Below are 26016 nucleotides of genomic sequence, written 5' to 3'. Positions count from 1 at the left end.
AGTGCGTAGGTATCGCGCAACACTGGCTTGGCTTTGGGATAATGCTAATCAGGGCATCGTTCGCGGCCAACCATGCAGTGCAGGCTCTCTGCGCGAGGCTTGAACTTGCATGCGACTCTGCTTAGAAGCCCGCGCCGGGCAATGCACCGATCTTGTTCCATTGGCCCCCAAAAGTGGTTTGTCACCCATTGTCAGCTTTGGTGTAGATTGTAGCGTCTTCAGTCCAAGCGTTTCCCAGTGTTAGGCTCTGACTTGGGCAGCGAGAAATACCCGTGGACGCCTTTAATCCCCTAGCACGTATGAACAACGGCCTACCTAGGTAGTTAGACATCATCCCCGCTAGACCATATGCGCTAGTTTCGGATGCGTCTTGGACCGATTATTTGCGGCGGGTTTACATGCCCAGGTGTTCACCTTGGCAATCTCCATTTCCGCCGCATGGAAGTAGGGCGAGGGCGGGATGCATAGATCAGTCAACCTTCCTGCAGCTTCACACGTGTTCAAAATAAACAATTCGCTTTTGATCGATGCAGGCAACGTTCATCATCTCTGTGCGGACGTTGGTCAGACAAATGCGGTAAAAAAGGCGAGATATCCAGCTAGCTGCCGATCTACAAGCTTAACTACCTAGGTACTCACCCGAACACGGTCCGGCGCGCTTTGATCGCCGCCTAGGGCTCAAAAGTCTTGGAATACTCGCTCGACATTCCTACAATTTACCCAGTTCAAGCCTAACTTCTTACCTAGATAAGGCTAGAGCGCTTTATTCTCCCTAAGGCCAGCCGCGGGATCTAGCAAACCCGGGAACGGACTGAACCCTATAGCTTGCGCGAGCGGGTTGCGACAGGTTAAAGCGTGCAGAGAGAACGCCCACGTCGATCTCCTTGCCTCAGACCCTCCCCCCTATAATTTGGAGCAAGTGAAGCGGGCTGTCATGACTATGCTGGAAGGTACCTGACCCCAGATTGGCATCTCTATCGGCAACAGTTAGATGAGAGTCATAGCGGCCCACGTGTGTGCAGCACTCATTTGCCACTATGAAAGTTAAACAATCCCTACCTGTCGCGGACCGTATCTTCCTCAATCCAACTTCACGTCCTTCCTTCACACTCTTTCAAATCCGAGCTTGTTGTTGTTGCAAACATGAAGGTCTCAGTGCTATGTAGCGCAACGCTCTTCTCATTGGCGACCTTCGCCTTTCCTGCGAGCATGCTCAAAGGCGACATCAGTGGAGCGACTCTTGCGGAGATCACCGCTTTGACGGAGAAGATATCAAGAGATTTCGAGAGCAAGCGATCGGGTGCCCACGTCAAACGTGCATTCAATGCAGAGGCTCAGCGCATCAGTACCACTGGTGATCATAAATACGTGAGTGGCCCTGCCGAGATGCGCGACACGGAGTGCATTTGCTGACAACTTCGTTATCAGATTGCACCAGGCCCCAATGATCTCCGTGGACCTTGCCCTGGTATCAACGTTATGGCAAACCACGGTTACCTACCCCGAAACGGCATCGCCACAGTTGCACAAATGACTACGGCCGCTAATGAGGGTTTGCATGCCTTGACGCTCTTATTCACGGAGTGCTAACAACCTCAGTATTTGGTATGGGCCTGGACCTTTCCGCATTTCTGGCAATCTACTCCGCCATCATGGCAGGAGACCTCACCTCTTTTTCGATTGGCGGTAAGCCTAAGACTGGTGGACTCCTAGGCGGTGTCGCCTCATCACTCGGCCTTCTTGGAGAACCACAAGGCCTCAGTGCGTCACACAACCGCTTCGAGGTTGATGCATCGCCCACGCGAGGGGACTTGTATTCAACGTATGTCATTCACGTTTCTTCATCTTGTCGCCTGGTCCGCATAACTCATTACTCGTAGTGGCAACCCCGTCTCTCTTAACTTGAGCTATTTCGAGCAGCTCCTTTCTATGCCTCTCGGCAAGAACGGCATTGATATTTCTGTCATGACCGCGTTCCGCCTTGATCGCACGAGGCACTCGATTGCTACGAATGGACATTACTTCTCAGGCCCGCTAACGTCCCTTGCGCTTAACCCGGCGACATATCAATTCACCTACCGTTTCTTCGCCAACCACACTGCTGATAACCCAGACGGCTACCTTGATGCCAAGACACTCATGTCATTCCAGGGTGTTACTGGAGAGAAGGGTAATTACAAGTGGGCTCGTGGGCAAGAGAGGATTCCTGAGAACGTGAGTACACACCATAACACCATCAGCTTGCATTTGCTAACACTCATCACAGTGGTACCGCCGCGTCATCGGTGACGATTACAGCATCCTGGCGTTCACTACTGAAGCCGTTTCGCTCGAATTAGCCCACCCCGAGTTCATCCGAATTGGTGGAAATACCGGCCAGCCAAACTCGTTCACGGGTGTCGATATCGACGACTTGACAGGCAACGTTTTCAACGCGCAGACAATTCTTGAGGGAAACAACTTGATGTGCCTTGCGTTCCAGGCCGCCAGCGAAGCTGCTCCTGACATCCTCCGCGGGTTATTTGGCAACGTCTTGGTCGCTGTGCAAAAACTGGCCTCTGTTCTAGACCCGATTATTGCAGAGCTTGGGTGCCCCGAGCTTGTCAAGTACGACGCAGCCCTTTTGAAGGCCTTCCCTGGTGCCGAAAGTGCGTTGTAGAGTGCGACTCTATACTCAGCGAACATGTTAACTAGACCTTTTGCCTTCAAACCTTCGTTGTATTAATATCACAAAACTTTTGTTTACCTTGCTAGTCTTTGTGCTTGTAAGGTGCTACAAACTAGCGAAGTGAGCCATAATAAACTACGGTGGTATTCTTCAGCTATTTAGCGCTTACCGCATATGCGTATATATGACATATTCATCGTAACGCAACTCTGGTGGCTAATTTTTATATCAGAACTCTAATATTTCCAAATATGAGATACTTTTTCGTCCTCTTAGTCTCCGTCTTCACAGCATCTTCTAGCGAGTTTATGGCAATATGCCATGCTTCTTGTGGGCTAAAACGTCATCTGAAACTGCTAAGATCACAACGAGTATAGACGAGACGAAGAGATTGAGCCTCTGACATAGTAGACGGAACTGTGTAGTCATGGCCCAAAAGTGTGAACGCGTTGACTAGGACTGATGTACACTAGCATGAGCGCACTATCTACTTCCTATCTGTATTGCTGTAGCATCTGTATTCCCTCGTATGCTTCGCAAGCCAGTCCTGTCCTCCTCAAATAGAGGGCGGACCTGTCGTATAGTCTACCTTGCAACGAGGCGTGCGACATGGTTTCTTTTCCTGCCAACGACAGCAGCTTTGCCAGCGAAGCTATTCCCCAAGCCTCATGAGAGCTGCGGTGGTTATGCCTGCGCCTTGTCGGGTTGTCTTACATTTAAGGTGATGGATCGCTTCTATGACTGGGAAGGAACGGCCTAATGATCAACGATACCATCAGTTGCCCAGCATAGCTCCATGCTTGCACCAACTTGTTAATATTTCCACTGTGCTGTCACCCAGCAGACTCAGTCGCCGCCCTCGTCTTCTCTCAGTTTTTCTTCTGCTTCGGCCTTTTTCTGATCCTCCCATTTCTGTTTCTTCTCCAACAGCTTCTGGAGATTCTTTGCGCCGTTGAAAACACCATATGTCTTGGCACTACATGCTGCACATGTGGGGTCTTTTCGATACCTCTTCAAAGCGCAAGGCTCGCAGAAGTAGTGTCCACACTTGGTGATGATAGGGTTCTTGTAGGGCTTCTTGCAGATGAGGCAGACAAACGGTATCTTTTCGAGTAGCGCAAGGTCTGTTCCGTCTTGATCCTTTTCCTTCTCGTCCCTGTTGGCAGAAGCGACAACAGTACCTCCAGGCTTCTTGCCTTTGGTCGACATGTCCCACTCACGGTCTAGCTTCCAGCCTGCCGCGTAGTCTTCGCGGGCGTGCAAAAACTTGCAATTGTCGCCGAAGCCACAGAAACCAGTCTGCTTGTAGTCCTTGCACACATCCGGCGTGTAATCTGTAACGGTGATTGTCCGTATGTTTGTTGATGCTTTCATAGGTCCTACTTGGCGACTGGGTGCGTCGGGGTTCTTCTCGATGAAGTTGTGGGGCTTCGTTCGCGTGCTACCGAGCAGATTCTTGGAGCTGAGAGCGTCTTCGGCATTTTCGTCGTACCAGTCTGACTGCTTCGTCGCATCGTTGCTCGTTTCCATCACCGCAGAGCGATTTGCCGCATATTGTGTTGTACCTTCGACGGCCGCATGCGTTTTCTGGTCTGCAGTCGACGCCTTGAGCGCGTTGTCGTTGGCCTTTCGCCGCTTCACCACGCGGCCATGCTCGCCCTCTCCTTCTGAGTCTGAAGAGAAATCCGAATCCGACTGCGGCGGCGGGGGGGCCACTTTGCGGGGCGCAGCTTTTGCTCCTCGCTTCTTGAACTTGACGACGGGTACATCCATGGCGGGGGTTGGGGTGCGAGACGGTGAACAAGTCGGAGTGAGGCGCAGAGGCGGAGCCTAGCTGTGGCTGACAGATGCGACGTCACGTGACGCGATCCGAGACGGCGGTCGTGGGGTAATGCGATGCGCGTCGTGCTTGTTTTGCTCCAATCGCCTACACAAACAGCCCCTCGACCCGCTGCACTACCACGTCAGTCGCGCAGTCTAGCAATGCGACGTGCAGCAGGTGCCGGCACGAACCAATGGAGGCGCATACGTAGCTTTGTTGATGTTGTGGATATGTTATGGGTACCAGCGCTGGTTCCATGGCGAAAGCGTGAAAGCGGCAAAAGCGCACGGTCGCCTCATTTCGCTCTTGTGCACAACATCATCCGCTCTACCATCATCCCTCCTCTGTCGCCTCTGTAGCCCCTCCAGCCCGTTCGGCATTCCCTTGTTTTTCCTTCTTCGCCATCCCGCGCCGCTGCCTGGTGATGCGCCTTTGCTTCTTTTCTCTAGTGTGACGGAAACGCGACCGAGTGCCAGCAGCCGCTGCCGTGTCCCCAGTCGCTTTCCCGCGCGTCCTTGTCCCCCAAACCCTTTGTGCATTGCACCCACAGCCCGACAGAGTGAGACCTACCATCGCTTCTGTCTCTAATACTACCCCCCAAACCACCCTCGCCACCGCCGTCTCCGCCTCCGCCTGCCGCCGCGGCACGCGCTCGCCGCCCGCTCCTTACCTGCACCTTTCGCCCAACGCATCCCGTCTCCGCCCGCCGTCCCGAGCCCATCTAGTTGCAAGCGGGGGAGCCAGCCCAGGACATGACCCAATAGCAAACGCGTCCAGCGACTCCTCATGGCTACAGCAAATCCTCCACCGGGCGCGCTCTCGGTGGAGCACCACAATGGCGCCGACCCCTTCCTCGCCGCACCGCACGACACCCACCGGCAGCGATACTCCGCCTTCGATAACTCGCACTTCTCGCTGTACTTGAACGGATCACCCCTACAGGCCAAACGCGCTCTGCAGGCGCACTTGGCAGAGACGACGCGCAGACTGCAAGAGACGTCGCACCTGGGGAGTGCGCTTGTGCAGCAGAGAAAGGAGCTCGAGGACAAGCTGCACGAGGTCGAACAGCAGCAGCAAGACAACGACATCGGCCCAGAGCTGCGCCAGCGCCTGGCCGAACTAGAAAAGGAGTTCAACGAGGTTGGAAGGGAGACGGCGCGCGCCTTCCTCCCCAAGTCTCGCGTACCGAGTGGCGAGACGGATCCCACTGCCGGCGGCTCCATCTACTCCAGCGAAGCCATCCAGTCACCCACCAAAGTGAGCGTTCCGTCGCGGAAGCAGAGGAACCAGCAGCCTAGCCGCATCAATGACATCGCCCTGGCCACCGAAATCTCCACCTCTTTGCTCTCCCAGCTAAAGGACCTGCAGGCCGTCCTCCTGGAGAAGGACGAAGCCCTCAAGGCAGCTGATCTGGACCGATCGCAGCTCGAAATCGAGGTCGAAGGCTTGTCGCAACGTCTGAGAACACTAGATGAAAGCGAATCGCGACTCAAAGACGTCAATTGGAACCTTGAGACACAAGTTCGCGAGTCAGAAACACACTTTAAGTCGGCCGCAGACAAGGAGCGAAGCCTCAACCATGCCTTGGATCTCGCACGTACCGAGAGGTCGACTTTGGAGAAGGAGTTGGAAGATCTGAAGCAGATGTACACCAAGCTCAACGACGATCACATCAACAAGACCAAGCAGCACGAGACTGAGCTTTCTAGTCTGCGGCGAGTCGCAGCCATGACGGAGACGGAGAAAGGTGCAATGCAGCGCAAGGTCGAAGAGCTCACGTCAAAGAATCAAGAATTGGCTCAAGCCGTCGCTTACCGCGCAAGATCAGAGCACCGTGGCCGATCTGACGCATCGTCTGATGATGACCGTGGTGTCAGGCATCAATCCCAAACGCCTGAACACTCACCTGAACCATCCCCGAGCAAGGCCACTCCGCGCCACGGTATGCTCGAGTCGGAAACACTCAAACATTCGCTTCAACACGCCCACCGCATGATTCAGCAGCTCAAGAACAACATTCATCGCGAAAAGACCGAAAAGATCGAACTGAAACGCATGCTCCAAGACGCCCGTGATGAGGTCGACGCTACTCGCGCTCTAGTCGCACCTGGTAGCGCAAGCAAGCGAAGGAAGAGCGACAAGGATGCTTTCAAGAAACCCGCTCGACCAGATCGTCTCGGGGCCTTGCGCAATGTGTCGCACGAGATTGTAGAAGACGACGAGTGGGAAGAGCAAGAGGCCGTGCCTGATACCCCGAGTCGGCCACCGCACCCATCGAACTCTATACCAGGCTCCTTCCCAAATGCATTCAGCTCTGCCGCGGGGACGAGCGTATACGATAACTTTGACACTGCCAACGAGACCTCAGATGCTGCATTCGAGACTGCCAATGAACGCGATGGTATGACAACTGAGTCCGACGCATTCCAAACCGGAGCCGAAACCCTCGACGGAGATAGCAGCGACCAGCTGACGGAGACTGAGGCCGGCCCTTCCAAGTCTGCTGCCCGGCGTAGTCGACCCTCAATTTCACAAGGTGGTCGCATCAATTCCTACCGCAGTACTGCTTCTGCCTCTGGTGATGAATACGATTCCGATTTCAGGACTCCTCTCCACCACCAGACTTCGCGCTTCAGCTTAAAGGCAAGAGACAGCAGTTCGCGGAGATCGACGCCGAGAGGGCTAGATTTCTTTGCCGGCACCCCGCCAGCATCAAGAGACTCCCCCGCGGGCTACGTCAGCAGCAGCAACGAGAACACTCCTGCCCAAGGCAAGAGTCTGTTAGCAGAACTCAACGACCTGAGTGGCGACGACGACGACGCCAGTTCTATCGACGGATCACCAAGTCGATCTAGTGTCATATACTCAAGCCATGCCACACCAGATCCACTAAGAAAGGCCGTTCTCGGAAGGTCGCTTCTTCAATCTGATGCTCATAAGCCGACTATGGTTGATTCGGGCACGATGACAGAACAGGATGCCCCCCAACCCATTTCCATATCCTCTATCTCGAGCCAGAACACAGAACCGTATGCTGCTCGCTTGCCTAGATTACAAGTCTCTGCCCTGCATTCGCAAGGCACAAGCCCGCGAGCTTTGCCTCGTCAAGACCTCGAGGTCTCTATGGTCTCCTCACAAGACAGTGAACCCAAGCTTGCACTTCGGCCAGCCCTTGGCTTCTCTTCCGTCTCCGGTCATGCTACCAGCCCCCAACCTCCAGAGATACCTCAGCTGGCTGTGTCCTCTCTTTCAAGTCAGGGAACCGAGCCAACAGTCCCTTCAGCTCCGTTGTTCGCATTCTCTCCGCTACATGCCCAAGACACGGCGCCACGTGCCGTACCCATTGCTCCTCTGAATATGTCGTCAGTGGCTGTTCATAGCACCGAACCTCGCCTCGTTGCTCCTCCTGCTCTTGGAGTGTCGACAGTATCGTCCCGTGGCACTGATCCTATCGTACCAGTGGTAGTGAAGGACATCGCACCTTCTTTGGACGTCTCCCACATTTCTCATCAAACGACGGAGCCGCGGAAGGCGACTACTCCAACTTTACTGGCTCCAGCAGGTCTTTTTACGTCTGCTATCTATGCGCAATCGACCGAGCCCACACAACTAACCGAATCTGTCTCGACAACAGAGTCAAATCGAAGCACCGACGATATGCTTCCAGCATCTCCTGCCCAGGATTTCAGTCACAGAGAAAAGCGTGCACCACTCCAAATGTCAAGTTTGTCTGCTCACGAGACTGAGCCTAGAGTCACACCCTACAAGCCGATGTTGTTACAGATGTCACCTTTGGTGTCTCGCGCGACGGAGCCCAAAGATTTGCCTCGAGTGGTTCTCTCTGCATTTTCTACAACATCGACTCAATCGACAGTACCGCGCGCGCCGGGAACCATCAGGCAACAATTCTCTCCACTTTCCGCACAAGCCACGGACCCCGTTGCGCTACGACAGCCGCAACTCGTGTTGTCCAATTTCTCCGCTCGCTCGACGGACCCGGTGGCAGTGGCCAGAGCAGATCCACCACAACTATCTTCGTTGTCGATCCAGGCATCCAATCCCATCGAACCTATGAGAGTAGCACCGTCGACCATTTCCGTGCTGTCCTCACGGACAACCGAGCCAACTGTACCCAAGCGACCAACTCTCGCCAATTTCTCTGGGGTTTTGTCTCAGGCCATCACACCCGTAGAGCCAGAACGGGTGCCACTGCAATTATCAACCGTCTGCGCACTGCAGACCGTGCCGGTCCCACTACCTGTCCCTTCAGTGTCTTTACATCACAGTTCCGATGTGCGGACTGTTCAAGACACTCAGCCTGAGTCGCCGACGCTTCCGGCATTTTTGCCAACACCGACAAGTCGGCCATCCACAGCAAATCGTGTTTCTGTCACTACTATGACACTGCCCCCTGTTGCTGCGCAGGATACTGAACCATTGGCTGCTCCGCGACCTTTCACCGCTGATCGGGCCGTCGCGCCTTCTGTAACCACCAGTGCTTCTTCTCAGACAGAAGCATCGGCGAATAAGCAAGCATCCACGCCTAAGCTCAGCTACTTTGATACTCTACTACCCTGGAGTAAGAATATCACCACAGACGCTAACACCCTACCGGTTGATAGCAGGGATGCTAGCACAGCCTTCCCACCTGTCAGTGCCAATGCCGCCAGTAAGACTCCCCGAACACCAATGGCCGATGGAGCTACGCAAACAATGGTATCTGCTCAGCAGATCGACAAGCTGCTGCTTGCTCGAAGTCAGCGATGGAGTAGTTTGATAACCACGTCCGGGCTTGAAAAGTCGCTGTCGCCGCCAGAGTCGCCCAGCAAAAAGTATGTCAATGAGACAAGCCGAACGCCTAAACGCCCAGGCAGTTCGGGTAGCATGCGCTCTCGCGCTGCAACACCTCCTCCTCTGCCTTCGGACCATAAGGAAGTCATCGCCGCGGCTTCTCTCAAACCAATCTCTCCAGGCACAATGGGCCCGCCTACAATGCCCGCATCCGCCTACAAGAAGCGACCGCATACGCCTACCATCAAGACTGGTAATAACACCCTCACTCCTAGAACAGGCGGGACCACACCGCGTGTACTTCGGCAGTCACAGCGTAGCGGAGCTTCTTCACCTCTTAGCCGAAGGTCATCACTATCTTCGTTTACTTCGGAAATAGACCAACGCTTCAACATTCCAGGGGGGCCATCTTTTGCTGCCAATGGATTGCCGCCCGGTGCGACAGATCCGCGCATGATTCAGGCCATCACTCAGACGATGATTGGCGAATATTTGTGGAAGTACACCCGCAAGACTGGACGGGAAGGCATGTCTGAGAACCGCCACCGGCGTTTCTTCTGGATTCATCCTTACACCAGGACACTGTACTGGAGCGACCGAGACCCTCAGAGTGCCGATAAAACGACATTGAAGGCTAAGAGCGTAGCCATCGAATCTGTTCAAGAAGTTGATGACCCTAACCCTTTACCCCCTGGGCTTCACCAGAAAAGCCTGCTTGTCGTCACACCTGGTCGTTCGATGAAGTTCACGGCGACAACAGGTCAGAGGCATGAGACGTGGTATAACGCTCTGAATTATCTGTGCCAACGGGTCGACGAGAACGATCAGCAAAAGTCGCCAACGAAGTCTGATCAAGACCAGAAGGCAGCTACCGCAGAAGAGATTCAAGACGAGTTCAATGGTGGGTATCGTAGCTCTTCTCGACAAACAGGCCGTTCAAGAGGCTCGATGTCCTCATACGTTACCCGGCGCACGTCGTCCCGCGATTATGGTCAAGTGCCCACGATTCGACAGTCGCATGTTACACCACATCGCGCAACCTCGACTGAGCCGCTGGTGCATGGATCTGTTTCCAGCCGAATCAACAGCATGCTCCGACCCAGCGTTACTGCTTTGCGCGGATCCTTCACTAGTCGGCGAAATAGCAGGACCAGCGCTGCAGAGTCGGCCGCGTACGAGGAACCTAGCGCGTCCAACATGGATCTCAGTCGTGATATCCATGACCATGTTGAACGTGATCAGGATTTCATGCCCAACGTCCGAGCATGCTGCGATGGTAAGACTCCTTGATTGATTACATCAGTGTGGGAAAGCTAACGAGTTCAAAAGGCAAGCACGATGTTGCACATCTTCATCAACATTCAATCAAAGGTCGGCACGTCAACTCTTCAGCTTCCAGGCCTTCACTCTTCGGCTCCATGAGTTCGCGCGCGCAATCCCGAACTGAGTCCCGCACAGAGTCTCGGACTGAGTCACGTACGGAGTCACGTACGGAATCACGTACGGAGTCGCGAACTGAGATGCGCAATGAGCAGCTGCGCCATCAGGCTGAGATGGAGGCAGCGAACTATGGAGCTGGTGCATAATCTCACCTTATACCTGAACCTTTCCTATTTTGTCATCCGTGTTCGTCCCGCACGACGCTTCTCTAGTCATCTGGTCTAACTGACAGTCTCTTTTCCTTTAGCACTAGTCGTTTCATATGGGGACCGTTCCCATTTTCCTATGTATCTATCAATCCATCTTTCGGCCTTTGGACGTTACACCTCGGTTTGGATCCGGACGAAGCAGAAACTCAAATTCGAATGCGGATTCAAGGAGCTTTGTGCATGGCGTTCAACGGTGAAGTATCTCCTGTTTAATCTGCGCAGTTCGCTCGACTGGGGTTAGAGCTGTACACTGAGATGACCTGACGCTTCCCACCTGGACTAGTCTCCGGCTTGTCTCCATTCTACCAGAAGCGCATCTCAAACATATGCGGCTTGTTCGTTTTTCTCCCCTCGACCTGCAGCATTCAGTATTGTTTTACTTGTATACTTAGCATAGTGGCGTTACATAATGTCTGTACCTGGGCTTAGAAGTGTAGCGTCGACAGTCTCTGGTTAGATTGATAGAAAATGAAACAATATCGAGATTGATTACACGTTGTATTTCATCCTCATGGTGCAGGTGATTGCTTCTTGCCAAGAGCAAAACTAGACACAAGGCGGCGCAGGGTTGAAAAAGAAAGCAAGAGGAGTCGTCAGTGTGCTATGAGTGCAGCAATAGTTTCGCGGCAGGGCGTAGCAGCACCTAAACAAATCAAGGCAGTACGGTGGCGATACTGAATCCAAAGTGGGTACGCAATAACGCCAAGACAGTAGACCGGGACACTAAACTTTTGCTCCAACCAACGCGCCTGTCACGTTGAGTCTTTCTTCGACCGCAACAACACGAACACCAATCGCGCATCTTGTCTCTGTCAAATCTTCACTTCTGCAACTGCGGGCAGCTTCTGTTTATCTCTAATAGATCATCGTATCCTACGCCTAATAAAAACCCACCTCGACAAGACGCCAAAGCGCGACACGGCACGCCATCTAGCTCCGACAGAAAGCTACTGCCATCGAGGGAAACCCTCTCGCTCCTGCGGTCTCACAGTAACGTGGAGCTCGAATCCAAGCCAGAACCGCAAGCATGGCGCGTAATTCTGAAAAGGCGCACTCGATGCTCTTCCGCTTCCGCGCTGCGCAGGCCGCGGAAGCTGGTATCATCGACATATCGCGTACCCGCCGCCCCAAGCTCATCACCTCGGTCAACTCGATTCCCATTTGCGAGAAATGGCGCGGTCAGGTGCTAAAGGAGATTTCGCGCAAAGTCACAAAGATCCAGGACGAGGCCCTTTCAGACTACCAGATCCGCGACCTCAACGATGAGATCAACAAACTCATGAGAGAGAAGCACATGTGGGAAAGTCAGATAAGAGGCTTGGGTGGACCGAACTACATGAGAGGCGGGCGAGTGCTGGATGAAGAAGGGCGGGAGGTGCCAGGAGGAGGAAAGGGATACAGATACTTTGGACGAGCCAAGGACCTGCCGGGTGTCAAGGAGTTGTTCGAGAGGCAGAGCAGACCGGAAGATGACATGGACAAGGGGCGCGAAAAGAGGAGTGAGCTGAGGCAGAAGGTGGATGCGGGCTACTATGGCTACAACCTAGACGAAGAGGACGGCACGCTGCTAGCATATGAAACGGCGAAAGAACAGGAGGCCTGGGACAATTTCATGTTACTCGGCGATGAACTGGACGCAAAGCCGAGCAAAACACAGAAGGAGTGGATGGAATTACCAGGTGACGTGGGCGACGGCATACGATGGCGCATCCCAACCCTTGACGAGGTCAACAACGAGCTAGTCGAGCGCAGGAGAAGGAAGCTTCTTGAGAAACTGGGTTGAGTGCGTAGTTTCGGCGGTGAAGTGTACAGCAGCAGACTGCGACTTTATAGGTGCAGCTTCTACTTGGCTGGGAGACGAGAATCAAACATTGATACCCTTGCCGAGCGACCGGCTTCACAAAACTTATATACATTAGAGTCATTGGGACAAGCAAGAGCAAGTTCAATTCAGCATGACAATGCAAGTGGTGCATGATGCTTTGGTCATTCATGCTTAGATACCATCAGATGGACTACTCTGTGCGCTAGGCTCTAACACAGCGTATGGTCATAGTGAATGCGAGTGGGTATCTTATTCGTCCGTCCAGAGCTTTCCATACAGCACACAGCTCCGTAGCACTGATCTTCTTCCCATTTCATGTTTCGAAAGCGCCATAGCTTGTAGCAAGCGGATATGCCGTGCACGCGAGCGTTGGTTTCTGGCCCTGGTTGTGGCAAAGCAGTAAGCTTCTCTTGCAGAGTGTCCATGGTCGCACAGGCTCCCAGCCGCTCAAGTTGTGAACAAAGTATCTTCCTCTCTCAGGTATTCTCCGATATCCGCTTGTCTGAAGGTGACAATACCCGTAGGATCCAGTTTTCTCGCCTCAGCCGTCGATCGTGCACTCACACCAAAACCCTGATGTTACATGTTAGCCCAAGATTCGATTCGTCGCTTTGCAGCTGGCGGCCGACTTACCAATGGCGTATCGTTCATACTCAGCACAACAACACCTTGATGTTCCGGGCAGTCCTCACTCCACCGTCCGACATGCGCCTTGAGCACATTGCCGCCGTACAAGAAGGGCATCTCGCCGTTCTGCTTGACCCAGACCTTGTATCGTGCGTGCGGGGCGATGACACTCAGCGCGGTGATGTGCAGGCGGAATTTGCCCGTCTTGGTGAATTTGCCCAGGCAGATGCCGAGAGAGAGGAGGTTGTCGCGCGCGACGGATGTGGCAAGATTGGCGAGGGACTCGCGGACGTAGTAGACTCGTGAGCCCTATGCGTTGATTGTTAGTAACTTGATCTAGCGGGGGACGGGTGGGGGCGGTTGGAAGAGTGAATACCTGGACGCGGAAGACATTGCGATCCGACCCGCCTGTAGGGTCGGCGATGAGGTTCGATATGCCCTTTCCGCAATACGTCGCGAGCTTCTCAAAGAGAGTCTTGGTCTCTGGTTCTGTGAGCGGCCTCATCTTGGGCGTATGTAGACAAGTGTAGAGTTGAGGTTGGGGCTGGGCGCATGTTCGCAAAGTCGACCTCTGCTGCCAAAAAATTGTGGAGCGGATGCTAGCCGGGCTAGTCTCCTCCGCCGCCTCCGCCAAAATTTCAGACAGTCGGGCATGCAATCCACCTTCAAACCCGACCGTCGCCCACATCGGCTCACGAGTAACTGCGCCATGTCTCGCATACCGGCTGCGAAGAGAAGGCGGCTTTCTCCACCCGAGCATGGCGAGCATGCCAGCGGCGCGGCCGAAGACCACCAGGCAAACTTCCTGAAGAACGCCGCGAAATGGCATCTCGAACAAGACTACGAAACGCGACCGCGCAAACTGAAGAAGCAGAGGGAGAACAAGAAGCTGCCTGTCAGGACAACCGAGGGATGGGTAGCTGCGCCGCCCAATGCGCAGGATATCAAAGAGGAAGAGTCGGACAGCTTTCTCGCATCCGGCAGCGACAATGAGACGCTCGAGGAGTCGCATCTACAAGACGTGGAAGAGGAGAAGCCCAAGATACCAGCGCGACAACAGATACTCGAGGCCAAGGAAGAGCTTGCGCGGATAGCAGGTTTGGTCAACGAGGATCCCGAGGAGCACGTTGGAGCGCTCAAGGTACTGCAAGCCCTCGCGGATTCGGACAACATTACCGTCAAGAAGCTGGCGTTGGCGACACAAGTCTCCATTTTCAAGGACATCATTCCCGGATACAGGATTCGGCCGTTGTCGGAAGAGAAGATGCAAGAGAAGATCTCAAAGGAAGTCAAGAAGTTACGGCAGTTCGAGCAGAAGCTGGTATCCAGCTACGAGGCATATGTAAAGCACCTCGCGAGGCTAGCAAAGTCGAGCGGGTCGGACAAAGAGCATATCGCTGGTCTGGCAACAGTTGCTGTCAGCTGCGCATGCAACCTGCTCAACTCGGTGCCGCATTTCAACTTCCGTGGAGAGCTTTTGAAGATTCTCGTTGGCAAGCTTAGTACGAGGAGGGTGGATGCCGACTTTGTACGATGCAGGGAGGCCATGGAAACCCTGTTTGAGAACGATGAGGATGGCAACGCTGCGCTGGAAGCCGTCACCATGTTGACAAAGATGATGAAGAGCCGGAACTACCACTTCGACGAAAGCGTGCTGAACACGTTTTTGCACCTGCGGCTACTGTCGGAGTTTGCGCAGAAGGCCTCATATCATTCCGTCGACAAGGCGGAAGACCCAATGGTCAATGGCAAGAAGATGAAGCAGAAGCGCGAGTTCAGGACAAAGAGGTTACGAAAAGAGCTCAAGGAGAGGAAAGCGATCGAGAAGGAGTTCAAGGAGGCGGATGCAGCTGTCAGTCACGAGGAGCGTGACAGGATGCAGGCTGAGACGCTCAAGATGGTGTTTGTGGCATACTTCCGAATCCTAAAAGCTCGCTCGCCCAAACTCATGGGTGCGGTGTTGGAAGGTCTGGCACGATACGCACATCTGATCAACCAAGATTTCTTTGGAGATATCCTGGAAGCTCTTCGAGACATCATCGCCACCGCCGAGCTTACGGCCGCTGCCGCAGTCGAAGACGACGAAGACGCATCGGATGAAGACGACGATAACGAAGCACCCGAGCGCAACCTTACGCGCGAGTCTCTCCTTTGCGTCATTACAGCCTTTGCACTGCTCGAAGGCCAAGACGGAGCGAAAACAGCGTCAGTCTTGAAACTCGACCTCAGCTACTTCATCACCCATCTCTACCGCACACTACATCCTGTCGCATTGAACCCAGACATCGAACTCAGCTCCAAGTCCCTCCATCTTCCCGACCCCAATGCTGCGACATCACATGCCGACACCGCAAAAATCAACGTACAAACCACCATCGTTCTACTTATCCGCTCTCTCTCCTCCGTCCTGCTACCCGCCACCTCAATTCGCGCCGTTCCGCCTCTCCGCGTTGCAGCTTTCGCCAAACAACTGATGTCCATATCCATGCATCTCCCCGAGAAGTCTTGTACCGCTATGCTTGGGCTACTAAATCGTGTCACCAAGACGCATGGCAAAAAGGTAGCGCCTCTATGGAATACAGAGGAGAGACGGGGCGATGGAGTGTTTGATGCACTGAAACCTGAAATCGAGGGTAGTAATCCTTTCGCAGGGACCGTTTGGGAGGGAGAGATTCTGAGAAGACACTTTGCGCCTAGTGTGAGGGAGGCGGTGAGTGGTCTGGAGAGGAATATTTTGGAGGCTAGTAGATAGATGGGTTCTATACAGTGGTACAACAAAGCTGCGTCAGAGACACCGATGAACGAGCATCCCGGGAGCTCCGTGGTCATGGGGTGTAAAGATGAGGGTACGAGTAGAAGACAAAATGAAAATGACCGGAAGAGCAACGATATCGAAAGATGGCTTGGCTCATGCGATGGTGCATGGTGATACTCGTCAGTCGCCTTCGGACTTTAAACACCGAGTCGGTTCCATGGTAGTCTCCATAGGGAGGTGTGGGACCTACTGCCGACATCCGTCTCCGGTAGCCACGTGGGGGACTTGCTAATTTTCGAGTGATTAAGACTTCTTGGTCGATGCTTGCCTGGCGAAGAGAGCTCCGTACCAATAGATGCCTTGGGCCTTGGCGCTTGAAGTCTACATGACGTCTTCAGGCCAGCAATCTGGACGTACGCGACTGCACATGTTACAAAATAGAAATTAAACTCGCCGCTGGTTGTGAGAGGTTTCTGGTGGTCACTCATGCAACAAGGAGTACCCTAGACAAGGATGGTTTACTGGACGTATGGATCCCACTCACTCCTGGAGGCAACTGGGCAATGTACCTCCGATGCCGATGCCGATTCCGATGGCTAGGATTGAAACGATGTTCAAGGTCAAACCTCGTCAATCTTGGGACCGACACAGTACTCACTGCATCTTATAGTGTTCTACCCTCTCGGTCGGAAAGCTCCGACAAGAGGGATGGGTGGGTGGATTTGTTACCGGCTAAATAACCATGCCTTCATTTCAACGAACCGCCTGCATCTAGCGTCTCTCTCGCATAAATTCGCAGATCCATGCATGAGTCATGTCGTGCAAGCATCTACTACGACGTCGGTTTATGGGCATCTCCGCTGAGCTCTCGAGTGTCTTTTTGGCGTTGTCGTAAAGCCTTCTTGGACGTTGGAAACAGATAGGACCACCCCTAGAAACGGCGTACGATAGCTGCGTGCAAACTGGAAAGTGTTGCCTAGATCTACCATGCCTAGGTAAGCACGGCACATATGTATAGACCCTGGACGCCTTCCTGGGACGCGCAGGATCTTCAAGATTACTACTACGCCTCGCAGTCACTCATATTAGCCTCAATCTTGGCATGTACTGGCCGTCTCGTCTAGACGGCGTAGATGAAGGTTACCGCCTTGGCGACAGACATACTGGTAGCATCTACGGCACAACTACCAAGTGGAGACTGTGGGTACTGCTCACTGAACAGAGCTGGCTACTTCCCGACACGTCACCCCAAATGTGATAGAAATATATTTATCGCCTTGTTTCGGCGCTATTCTCGTTCCAGCTTGCTTTGAAGATCAGTAGTCAAACGCAAGGGACTCTGGCGCAAGACGCTCTACTCAAAAGTTGGTAGGTCGATCCTCGGGCCATATCTAGCTATACAATGTATCCAAACCCGTAGCCTACATTTGTTCCAGGTCTTCGTATAGTATCTTATGTGTTCGACCTGCATCTGCCGAACGCATCACACACTTCATCTCTCAACATACAACATATCCGCACGTGGAAACCCTTAATACATCAATCAAAGCCCCATCTAACAAAGCTCCTCTCGCCGCTTTCCCACATGACTATCATGTAGATCACGGCTGAAAAGATCCGAGCAACTAATTTTGCCTGTACATCGGCGCTTACGCCCAGAGATCTCATGTATAAGTTGAGTCCTGCCTCTATTATACAGTAGTCAAGTCAGTGAGCGCTGCCTCCAAGTCGAAGATGGCAGCATTCAATCTTGGGGCGCTGTATGTGCTCTTCATCTCACTGTCCATACTACAGGTACTCTGTGCCGCAGATGCAGTTGGCGATCTGCAGACCAAAGGCCGAGCAGCCATCGACGCCGCCATTGCCAACTCAACAACGTGTACCAAAGACAAACTCCGCGTACGCCGAGAATGGTATGTCCAAAGGCACCCTGATACTCTTCCATACACCGCCAACTAACATGTACTATCAGGGGCAGTATCAGCGCCTCGGAAAAACGCGCCTACATTGCCGCCGTCCAGTGCATAACCAAAGCGCCCTCCAAGCTCTCTACCGTGTACCCCGGCGCCAAAACACGGTTCGACGACTTTGTAGCAATTCATATGAAATACACGCTCTCAATCCATGGCACGGGTAACTTCCTATCCTGGCATCGATACTACACGTTTGCGTATGAGAACGCATTGAGAGTCGAATGTGGCTACAATGGTACACAGCCATACTGGGACTGGGGACGATGGGCAGCCAGCCCAGAGACTAGCCCAATCTTCGATGGCAGCGACACGAGTATGAGTGGCCAGGGCGAAAAAGTGCAGCATAATAGCAATGGGTTGAAGCCGGCTGGAAACGGGGGAGGATGTATTGCTAGTGGGCCGTTCAAGGGTATGATGGTTAATCTAGGGTATGTACCACCCTTGCATGCTTGCAGTGCCATACTGCCTCTCCTGGTATCCTATATGTGCATCTGCTGACTTCTCCCAGACCGGTGGCAGCAATGGACAGTCCGCAGGCTCCACGTAATCCACGATCAGATGGTTTTGGGTACAATCCTCGATGCATCAAGCGCGATATCAGCAATTACCTTACGCAACTGTACGCGACGACGGATAAGACTGCTGCTTTGATCACAAACAGCAGGACTATTGCAACATTTCAAGATACTATGCAAGGAGGGACAGGTGTTCACGGGGCGGGGCATTTCACGGTTGCTGGTGACCCGGGGAGTGATTTCTATACATCTCCTGGTGGTGAGTAGCATTCCCTTTCTCCATTTGCGGCTTCCTAACTAAGCAACGCGATGTCGCAGACCCATATTTCTACCTTCATCACGCCATGGTCGACCGTGTATGGTCTATTTGGCAAAGCCAAGACTTTCCAAACAGGCAGCAGGTTATCGCAGGTGGCACATCAATGATGGGCGGTGGGAGGGCGCAGAGTCTGGAGGATACTGTGGACCTGGAGGTGTTGAATGTGGACGGCAAGGCATATAAGATCAAGGACTTGGTTAGCACGGTTGCTGGACCGTTCTGCTACGTCTACGAGTAGTTCACGCGTCGACGGCTGTCACAAGCCGGGGCCTCAACCTTTGGAGTGTAGAACGTACGATACACCAAGCCTGAATTCGAGCTTGGGCTGAGATAGTTCGTAGATGCTAGCAGGTCTCTGAACAAGTCAACCGGGGCATGTAAAGAGATGACCTTTGTCTTAAGCAGTATGTTGTATATTGATGGTCCTCAGATTAGCTCTCCTGCTGTCCTCAGAAGGAACCTCGTCCATTCCCCATCGATCAGTCTCTCGACCTCTCAGCAGGCAATGATCGGGCTCCTCAACTCGACTTTGGCTTTAATGCCCCCACAGGGACATCATCACTGGACCTCTTCCGCCCGTCTGTAAAACAGGACATTGAAAAGAAAACAACCCATCTAACACAAGCACGACCACCTAGACCCCCAGACCCAACGACAAAGACCACGCATCCCCACGACCAGCGATGCCACAAGGGCAAAGGCGCTCGGATTGAAAACTACGTTTCATGTCGTCAAGAGCGAACTTCGTCCTCCAAGCTTGTTAGGCGAGGTAGCACGGCGCTTCAACCTTTTTGATTCTTCCTCAGTGCGCAGTGGGAAAGGCTGGGGCTGGAGTCTGGTGATGGTGAACCCAGTAGCTTTGCGAAATCGCCTCCATCAGCGTTGTGCAATGATGAGCTGAGCGATGTGGCTACATCTAGTATGATGGCGCACTCCCTCCGCTTTCCGTTCTTGATTGTCATGCAGTGAGACGCTGGGGTGATTAGTCCCCAACATCGCCTTGTGACGAAGGTTTGTCGTTCACTGGGATCTGATGGGCGTTAGTTGTTGTTTCGCGTGCGCTTATAGCTGGCGCATCCTAAGCTAATTAATAGCGGTCGGGGCTACTTACTCGCTGCTCGGGTTGTGGGTAGTAAGAGAAAGCTGCGGACGCGCACCCTGGAAAGTTGAGCGCGCGATCACGGGCCATACTAGCAGCGCGCTAATGACGTAAGCACCTTGTCCTTCCACCGGCATCGACCACGAAGCCAACCCCACTAGGTTATGAAATTATGTCTTGGCGTCTCCACAAAAGCGGTCTGTACATCCGGGCCCTGTCTTTAAATATTGTCATCTGTCGAAGGTGAAGTTTGTCAATTGCACATTCGCTGTCTTGCTAAAGACGATTGGCACGACATGAACATTGATGTGTACGCATATGCACGTATGCCTGTTCCAACACAAGCATGTGATCATTGAGCACTGTCTTGTGTGTTGCTTGATTATAAATAAAGCATTCGACATCGTGGCCGCTTCTATTACTCCATGTAGCCAGGTCACCTAAAACGGATGCTAGAGTAATCCTCAACCCACTCCGCTTGCTTTCATCGGCAGCCTCTGTGAGATTTTGTACAGAGAACTGTTATTATATGCGGAGACATGGCTTCCACCTTGGGCATGTCACGCTAAAGGGTTAGGATTGATACATGCTAGGAAAGAGTAGTGGGAGCGCTAGGTGAAATAGAAAACAATGTGCATGGCCTCTCCAGGCCATTTTTGCACAGCTCAACTCCATCATCCAACCCTGTACAGTGCCATCCAGTCATTCTCATCGCCGACTTCGACACACCCGTCAAACTGGAGCATCGGTGGACCCAGCCAAGCAAGCTTCTTCTTGCCCTTGAACTTCAGGTACGAGCTGTTCCCCTAAAAACGGTCTCTTTGCTTGGTCCTGTAGACGGTAAAGCCGACATAGGCACCGGTCAGGGCTAGGCCAAATAGCACAAACTTGACGAGGAACCAGGTCCAGCTTCCACCGCTGCTGCTCTTTTCCCGCGTCATAGACGAGGCAGTCTTGCCCCCTGAGCTTCCTGACGAGGAAGCCGACCCAGGAGTCTTTTTGTAGAGATTTTGCGACTTGACCGAAACGATGTCGTGGTTGTCGGACAGTTCGCCGGTTTCGGCGGAGAAACCCAAGTAGGCGACGGGCGGAACCTTGAAGTTGGGGATCTCGAAGCATTGGGTCCATTCGCCCTCTGACTTGTATTGGAGCTCGAGGCGGAGGAATTGTTCTTGGAAATACGTAAGACGAGCTTTGGTGGCGATCTGGGCATTGCGAATGCCACGGGCCTAGTTGCTGTTAGTATCGAGAGGGCCAGATGGGCCAGGTAGCACGTACGGAGCATCCAGCGACCTCATTGGCCTTGCCGTCGTTGTCCTTGTCGTAGGGCGTGTTTCCGTCTCCGTTCATGGCCATGATGTAGGGGAACACGGTACCGGGGCGGTTGTTCTTGTATGTGTCGAAGAAGAGGCCGAGGCCCTCAAACTTGTCTGTATGACCGAAGACGTTTCCTGGCTGCGCGCGTTGCTTGGTGAGCCACATGGCGAAGCCATCGCCGTAGAGATTGCCTTGACCGTGGATCTTGAACTCGAATGTGATCTACTCGCGTAAGCGTCTCGGACATGTGATGGGACAGAGTGCAGCCTACCTCCCAGTTGGTCGCCGTCAGAGGCACGCGCGAAAACAACCAGCCGTCCCGCGAGGGCTTGTCTGAAGCCAGTCGAATGTACTTATCAGTCCGAATAATCGTGTCTCCGCCAAAATCCCACCAGCGGCTCTGCATGTCCGAGTCGAGGTATGGCTGTGTGCGGTGTCAGGGCATGTTTGGATGGGGCTGGTGCTGGGCCTGGCCCGCAGAGGAAATGCTACTTACGGGCTCGAGACTGTGTGTTCGTAGCGAGATGGCCTTGATATCAGGATCCTCGCTCAATCCCCCGGACCGCGCCCAAGCACCCGTCCAGCTGCCTGCAAGCAAGCACAGGCTCGTCCATGGTCTTGCTGCCAACATGGTCGCGCACCAAGAGAGTACGGGCGCGCAAGAAAGAGTGGCACCAAGACTGCGTTGTAGTGGGTGGGGGAAAACAATAAGAGAGGCACGGGTCGGGCGACTGGGACGGGGCGTGACGTGCTGGAGTTGGCAGAGTGAATCGTGGACATGGAAAGGCCACTCTATCACCTCGGCGTGCATTGCAGGGGTCCACCGTCTCGGGTTGCAGCGACTACGCTAGCGAGAGAGGCGCTCTTGACGTCGACAACCACGCACGACGCACCTTTTCGCAGTACCACGCCCCACGTCTCTTCACCCTCCAGACGCACACCCACCCGAGACCATGGACTCTCTAGGCGGCATGTCCTCTTACCCGAGCGACCCAAAGACGGCCGTCATGCGCCAGGTCCAGCAGGAAGCGGCTATGCAGAATGCGCGCATGCTTGTCGAGGTCCGTCGGTCCGGGGCATATACTGTCTCTGCATGGCGTTGCAAGTCGTACTGACGCCTTCCCAGAAACTCAACGAGCACTGCTTCGAGCGCTGCATCCCCAAGCCCGGTGCCGCCCTCTCCAAGGGCGAGGAAAGCTGCATGAGCGCATGCATGGAAAAGTACATGAGCGCATGGAATACTGTCAGCAAGCAGTACGTCGGCAGAATTCAGCGCGAGAGTGCCCAGGGCGGTGCGGTGCAGAACCTGTAAAAGCTCGGTTGGACTACGCCATCACGACATTACAACACAGCGAATGACCACAATGTACTATACAGTGTACCATGAATAACATCTCGTCATGGCTTGGAAGCCTATTTCTTAGCAAACGTCTTCTGCCTCTGCGCATACTCCTTTACAATGACACTGCAGTTGACCTCCTGGCACAACCTCCTCTTCCTCTCTGGCGTGAGCTTAGTCGCAAATTCCAGTCCACTTGCCCTCTCCACCACCTCGACCGGCACTTCAAAATCCGTCAACGGTTTGTGGCTGGGAATGACGGCATTCGGCAGCACAAAAGCACCCAGCGCCACCTTGCCCCCCAGCTTCCCGTCTTCGGCGAAGATGACCTTGTAGAAATGTGTAGGCACAGCCACGTTGGGTGGTGAGCCGATGACTTCATATGACACTCGCCATTTGCCGTCGGCCTCGCGCTTGGGGAGATACAGAGGGCCGGTTACGATGCGGACCGAGGGATACGAGTGTGTCAGCCTCCGGCAAAAGTCCTCGAAATGCGCCCAGTAGTCGCGGTTGAAGCCATCGCCCACTTGCGGACACATGTTGCTCAACGCAAAAGTATCGTCCATGGCTTCCTGACTCCACTTGGCATCTGCAGCAGGGACTTGATGCCCCCTATCGTAGCCAGAGCGGAAGTAATCCTTCAGCTTTGCGCGGAACATCTCGGGGATCGTCACGTCTTCTACAAACACACTGTGTTTCCTGTCCGCGTTGCTGTTGGCTAGCGACTCGGGGGTAATGTGCTCGGCGACCCATGCGGGGTTCCGTGTTCGTCGGTCGTAACTTGACGTGAGAGAGGCAGCAGGGCGGAGATCGTTGACTGGGCCGGGGAACCCATATTGGAAGAGACCGTTGGGGTCTACGACTGGTCTCCGGGCAGCCACAGCCACAGCGGGCGACGGCGTGGCAGGGACCGAGGGTACAGGCGCTGGCCGTCCGGGCCCAGCTATGGTTGTCGTCGTAGTCGTGGTGATGGATGGTGCAGACGGAGGGCCATCCTTCTTTGCAGAGTAAAGCGCTGCAGTCGCTGCAGCTCCTGCAGCTGCACCACCAGCAGCTATCAAACCTAAGGTGAGTTTGGACATGATGAATGTTGTTCGATCTTTCGAGACGTGGATTGTTGGACGTCGGACGTGATGGGAATGGCCCTCGTGAGCCAGAGAGCGACTCCCACGGCTTCGGCGTCCTTTACGGCGCGTGAGGGATGTCTCAGAACGCGTCTACCCGTGCTCGTCTGGTTCGCTGGCGCCTGCTCCCCAATGGTCATCTGCATTTTTGACGAGGAGGGTTTGGCGCTTACCGGATGCACGCTAGTCTTGACAGCCGCACCTGCATGCATATTCGACACCACATACAAGTCATCAAGTCCGGCCATTTTACGTGTTTCCAGTACATCCGCAGCTCTCTTTGTTTCTGCTTCTTCTACTGTACATAGACGGCTATGCGGATCTGCATTGAGGACATCATCGCATAAAGTGTGACGTCAATCCGCCAAAATGCCTTCCTGGCTATCGCGAGCAACTGAGTCTCACAATACTCAGCTCATCACGACTGCAGCCGTGTCAGGCTTTGTCGTGGGCAGTGCGATTCTAGGGTTTCAGAAAGCTCGGCGCATGACAAGGGTAGCCGATCTGAAAGCATCGATTCCGGACATCAGTAACGAACATCGCGCGTCCAGAGTGAGTACCCGAATATCGAATCGGCTGCATACTTGATCGCCGAGCTGCCACCTAAATACTCGCTAACATCACCCAGCTGACCGAATATGGTGCTGCTTCCAATGTCTTCGCCCCAAGCAAGGAAGATGAGCGGAGTATGGCATTAGCCGCAAGGGCAAGGAAAGGTGACTACGACGACGGTATTAATTCCCTCATGAAATGCCAGTTCAACTCTGACTAGTGCACCAGATCTCATCCTTGAACAACTCGCAAGAAATAGAGTCTTTCTGACAGATCCTGGAATCGCCAAGCTAAGGAACGCCTTCGTAATTGTAGTCGGATGCGGAGGCGTCGGATCACATGCCACGGCCGCCCTCGCTCGCTCAGGATGCTCCAAACTTAGGCTTATCGACTTTGACCAGGTTACGCTGTCTTCGCTCAATCGGCATGCAGTTGCTACGCTAGCAGATGTCGGAACGCCCAAGGTTCACTGCCTCCGCAAACGACTCGAACAAATCACACCCTGGACACATTTCGAATGCCGAAATGAACTCTTTGCCGAGCAGACTGCTGCAGCTCAGCTAGCACCCATGAACCATCAGCAGCCGGATTTTGTTATCGACGCTATCGACAACATTGACAGCAAGGTTGCACTTCTGGCATACTGTTACATGAACAATATCAAGGTCATATCTTCTATGGGTGCAGGATGCAAGTCTGATCCTACACGAATCTTCATTGGCGACATCTCCACAAGTACAGACGACCCGTTGTCAAAGTCTACAAGGCGAAAGCTACGCTTGAAGGGTGTCAAGGACGGCATACCAGTTGTCTACTCTACAGAGAGGCCAGGCCCAGGAAAGGCTGAACTCCAACCTCTCTCCGAAGAAGAATTTGCGAAAGGCAACGTGGGAGAGCTTGGTGTTCTTGCAGACTTCCGGGTACGAATCTTGCCAGTTTTGGGCACTATGCCAGCCATCTTCGGTCTCGCAGTTGCGAATCATGTCATCCTTTCCATCTCTGGCTACCCTCATGAATACTTGCCAGCCAAGTCACGCGACAAGATGTACGACGGAATTTTAGGTGCTCTCCAAGGTGCCGAAGAAAGACTGGCACGCGCACTCTTCAGCGAGGACCCACTGGGTCTCAAGATTCCCATAACACAAGATGACGTGGGTTATCTGGTAGAAGAAGTATACCATGGCCGAAGCATCATCAGTGGGCTGTCTACACGCCTAGTATTAACACGATGGACTAAGCCAACTCTGAGTTTTGTTGATGAGAGAACACCAGGTCAGAAGAATAGTCATCTCCAGATGAAGGACTTGGTTCTTATGACGAAAGAAGAGGCAACAAAGCATGAGAGGGAAGTGTTAAAAGGCCAAAAAAGCCTAGAGGAAGTCTATGACGCTGAAACGATTGAACGTGTCGACAAGACAATGGCAGAGGAAGACAAGTTCCAACGTTTAAGGTAACAAACGATACACTTATTATCTTGTTGCACATTCCCATACGATACTCACACTGCAATGACTCCATACAAATTTGGCATCCAGTCATCACCGTGACAAGATTCAACCGCCCTCCGAGTTGCATTCTCCGCGTTTAACCCCGATATCACCAGACCCCGGTGCATTGTCATCGGTCTGCATCAGTCGGCCC

At 53.5% G+C, this 26016-nt stretch overlaps 10 protein-coding genes across 10 annotated transcripts; 6 read left to right on the top strand and 4 right to left on the bottom strand.

The window, feature by feature from the left end:
- Nucleotides 1-960: 960 nt before the first annotated feature.
- Nucleotides 961-2789, top strand: BKA58DRAFT_76739 (Chloroperoxidase). The gene is made up of 5 exons (XM_046175878.1): nt 961-1368; nt 1429-1552; nt 1600-1822; nt 1881-2214; nt 2267-2789. The coding sequence occupies exons 1-5, from the start codon at nt 1144-1146 to the stop codon at nt 2657-2659; spliced, it is 1299 nt and encodes a 432-aa protein (XP_046028371.1). The 5' UTR covers nt 961-1143; the 3' UTR covers nt 2660-2789.
- A 682-nt stretch (nt 2790-3471) lies between these two features.
- On the bottom strand, nt 3472-4718 carry BKA58DRAFT_76755 (uncharacterized protein). Its single transcript, XM_046175879.1, has 2 exons — nt 4698-4718; nt 3472-4619 (listed from the first exon to the last, which is right to left on the bottom strand). Exon 2 carries the CDS (start codon nt 4439-4441, stop codon nt 3515-3517), a length of 927 nt encoding a protein of 308 aa, XP_046028370.1. The 5' UTR covers nt 4442-4619; nt 4698-4718; the 3' UTR covers nt 3472-3514.
- A 7126-nt stretch (nt 4719-11844) lies between these two features.
- On the top strand, nt 11845-12957 carry BKA58DRAFT_76688 (Isy1-like splicing factor). Its single transcript, XM_046175877.1, has one exon. It carries the CDS (start codon nt 11958-11960, stop codon nt 12711-12713), a length of 756 nt encoding a protein of 251 aa, XP_046028369.1. The 5' UTR covers nt 11845-11957; the 3' UTR covers nt 12714-12957.
- A 245-nt stretch (nt 12958-13202) lies between these two features.
- Nucleotides 13203-13887, bottom strand: BKA58DRAFT_309455 (60S ribosome subunit biogenesis protein-like protein NIP7; the record flags this gene model as incomplete). The annotated part of the gene is made up of 3 exons (XM_046167243.1): nt 13203-13328; nt 13389-13691; nt 13759-13887. 3 exons carry the CDS (start codon nt 13885-13887, stop codon nt 13203-13205), a joined length of 558 nt encoding a protein of 185 aa, XP_046028368.1.
- A 149-nt stretch (nt 13888-14036) lies between these two features.
- BKA58DRAFT_76670 (nuclear export protein Noc3) lies at nt 14037-16234 on the top strand. Its single transcript, XM_046175876.1, has one exon. It carries the CDS (start codon nt 14092-14094, stop codon nt 16132-16134), a length of 2043 nt encoding a protein of 680 aa, XP_046028367.1. The 5' UTR covers nt 14037-14091; the 3' UTR covers nt 16135-16234.
- Nucleotides 16235-17871: 1637 nt separating this feature from the next.
- Nucleotides 17872-19182, top strand: BKA58DRAFT_451189 (uncharacterized protein; the record flags this gene model as incomplete). Its single annotated transcript, XM_046174376.1, has 4 exons — nt 17872-18050; nt 18110-18538; nt 18619-18884; nt 18944-19182. The coding sequence occupies 4 exons, from the start codon at nt 17872-17874 to the stop codon at nt 19180-19182; spliced, it is 1113 nt and encodes a 370-aa protein (XP_046028366.1).
- Nucleotides 19183-20849: 1667 nt separating this feature from the next.
- Nucleotides 20850-21991, bottom strand: BKA58DRAFT_435275 (vesicular integral-membrane protein VIP36 precursor; the record flags this gene model as incomplete). The annotated part of the gene is made up of 4 exons (XM_046173325.1): nt 20850-21272; nt 21322-21582; nt 21632-21784; nt 21857-21991. 4 exons carry the CDS (start codon nt 21989-21991, stop codon nt 20850-20852), a joined length of 972 nt encoding a protein of 323 aa, XP_046028365.1.
- Nucleotides 21992-22331: 340 nt separating this feature from the next.
- Nucleotides 22332-22672, top strand: BKA58DRAFT_309427 (Tim10/DDP family zinc finger-domain-containing protein; the record flags this gene model as incomplete). The annotated part of the gene is made up of 2 exons (XM_046167240.1): nt 22332-22421; nt 22487-22672. The coding sequence occupies 2 exons, from the start codon at nt 22332-22334 to the stop codon at nt 22670-22672; spliced, it is 276 nt and encodes a 91-aa protein (XP_046028364.1).
- Nucleotides 22673-22723: 51 nt separating this feature from the next.
- On the bottom strand, nt 22724-24027 carry BKA58DRAFT_76638 (uncharacterized protein). The gene has a single exon (XM_046175875.1). It carries the CDS (start codon nt 23779-23781, stop codon nt 22774-22776), a length of 1008 nt encoding a protein of 335 aa, XP_046028363.1. The 5' UTR covers nt 23782-24027; the 3' UTR covers nt 22724-22773.
- Nucleotides 24028-24053: 26 nt separating this feature from the next.
- BKA58DRAFT_331005 (moeb/ThiF domain-containing protein) lies at nt 24054-25990 on the top strand. Its single transcript, XM_046168165.1, has 3 exons — nt 24054-24375; nt 24452-24554; nt 24604-25990. Exons 1-3 carry the CDS (start codon nt 24193-24195, stop codon nt 25827-25829), a joined length of 1512 nt encoding a protein of 503 aa, XP_046028362.1. The 5' UTR covers nt 24054-24192; the 3' UTR covers nt 25830-25990.
- Nucleotides 25991-26016: the final 26 nt, after the last annotated feature.

This window comes from Alternaria rosae (assembly GCF_020736505.1).
Source record: "Alternaria rosae strain MPI-PUGE-AT-0040 chromosome Unknown BKA58scaffold_2, whole genome shotgun sequence".
NCBI lineage: Eukaryota > Fungi > Ascomycota > Dothideomycetes > Pleosporales > Pleosporaceae > Alternaria > Alternaria rosae.
Note: the sequence above shows the minus strand (reverse complement) of the source record. Positions and strands in the feature narration are given on the sequence as shown.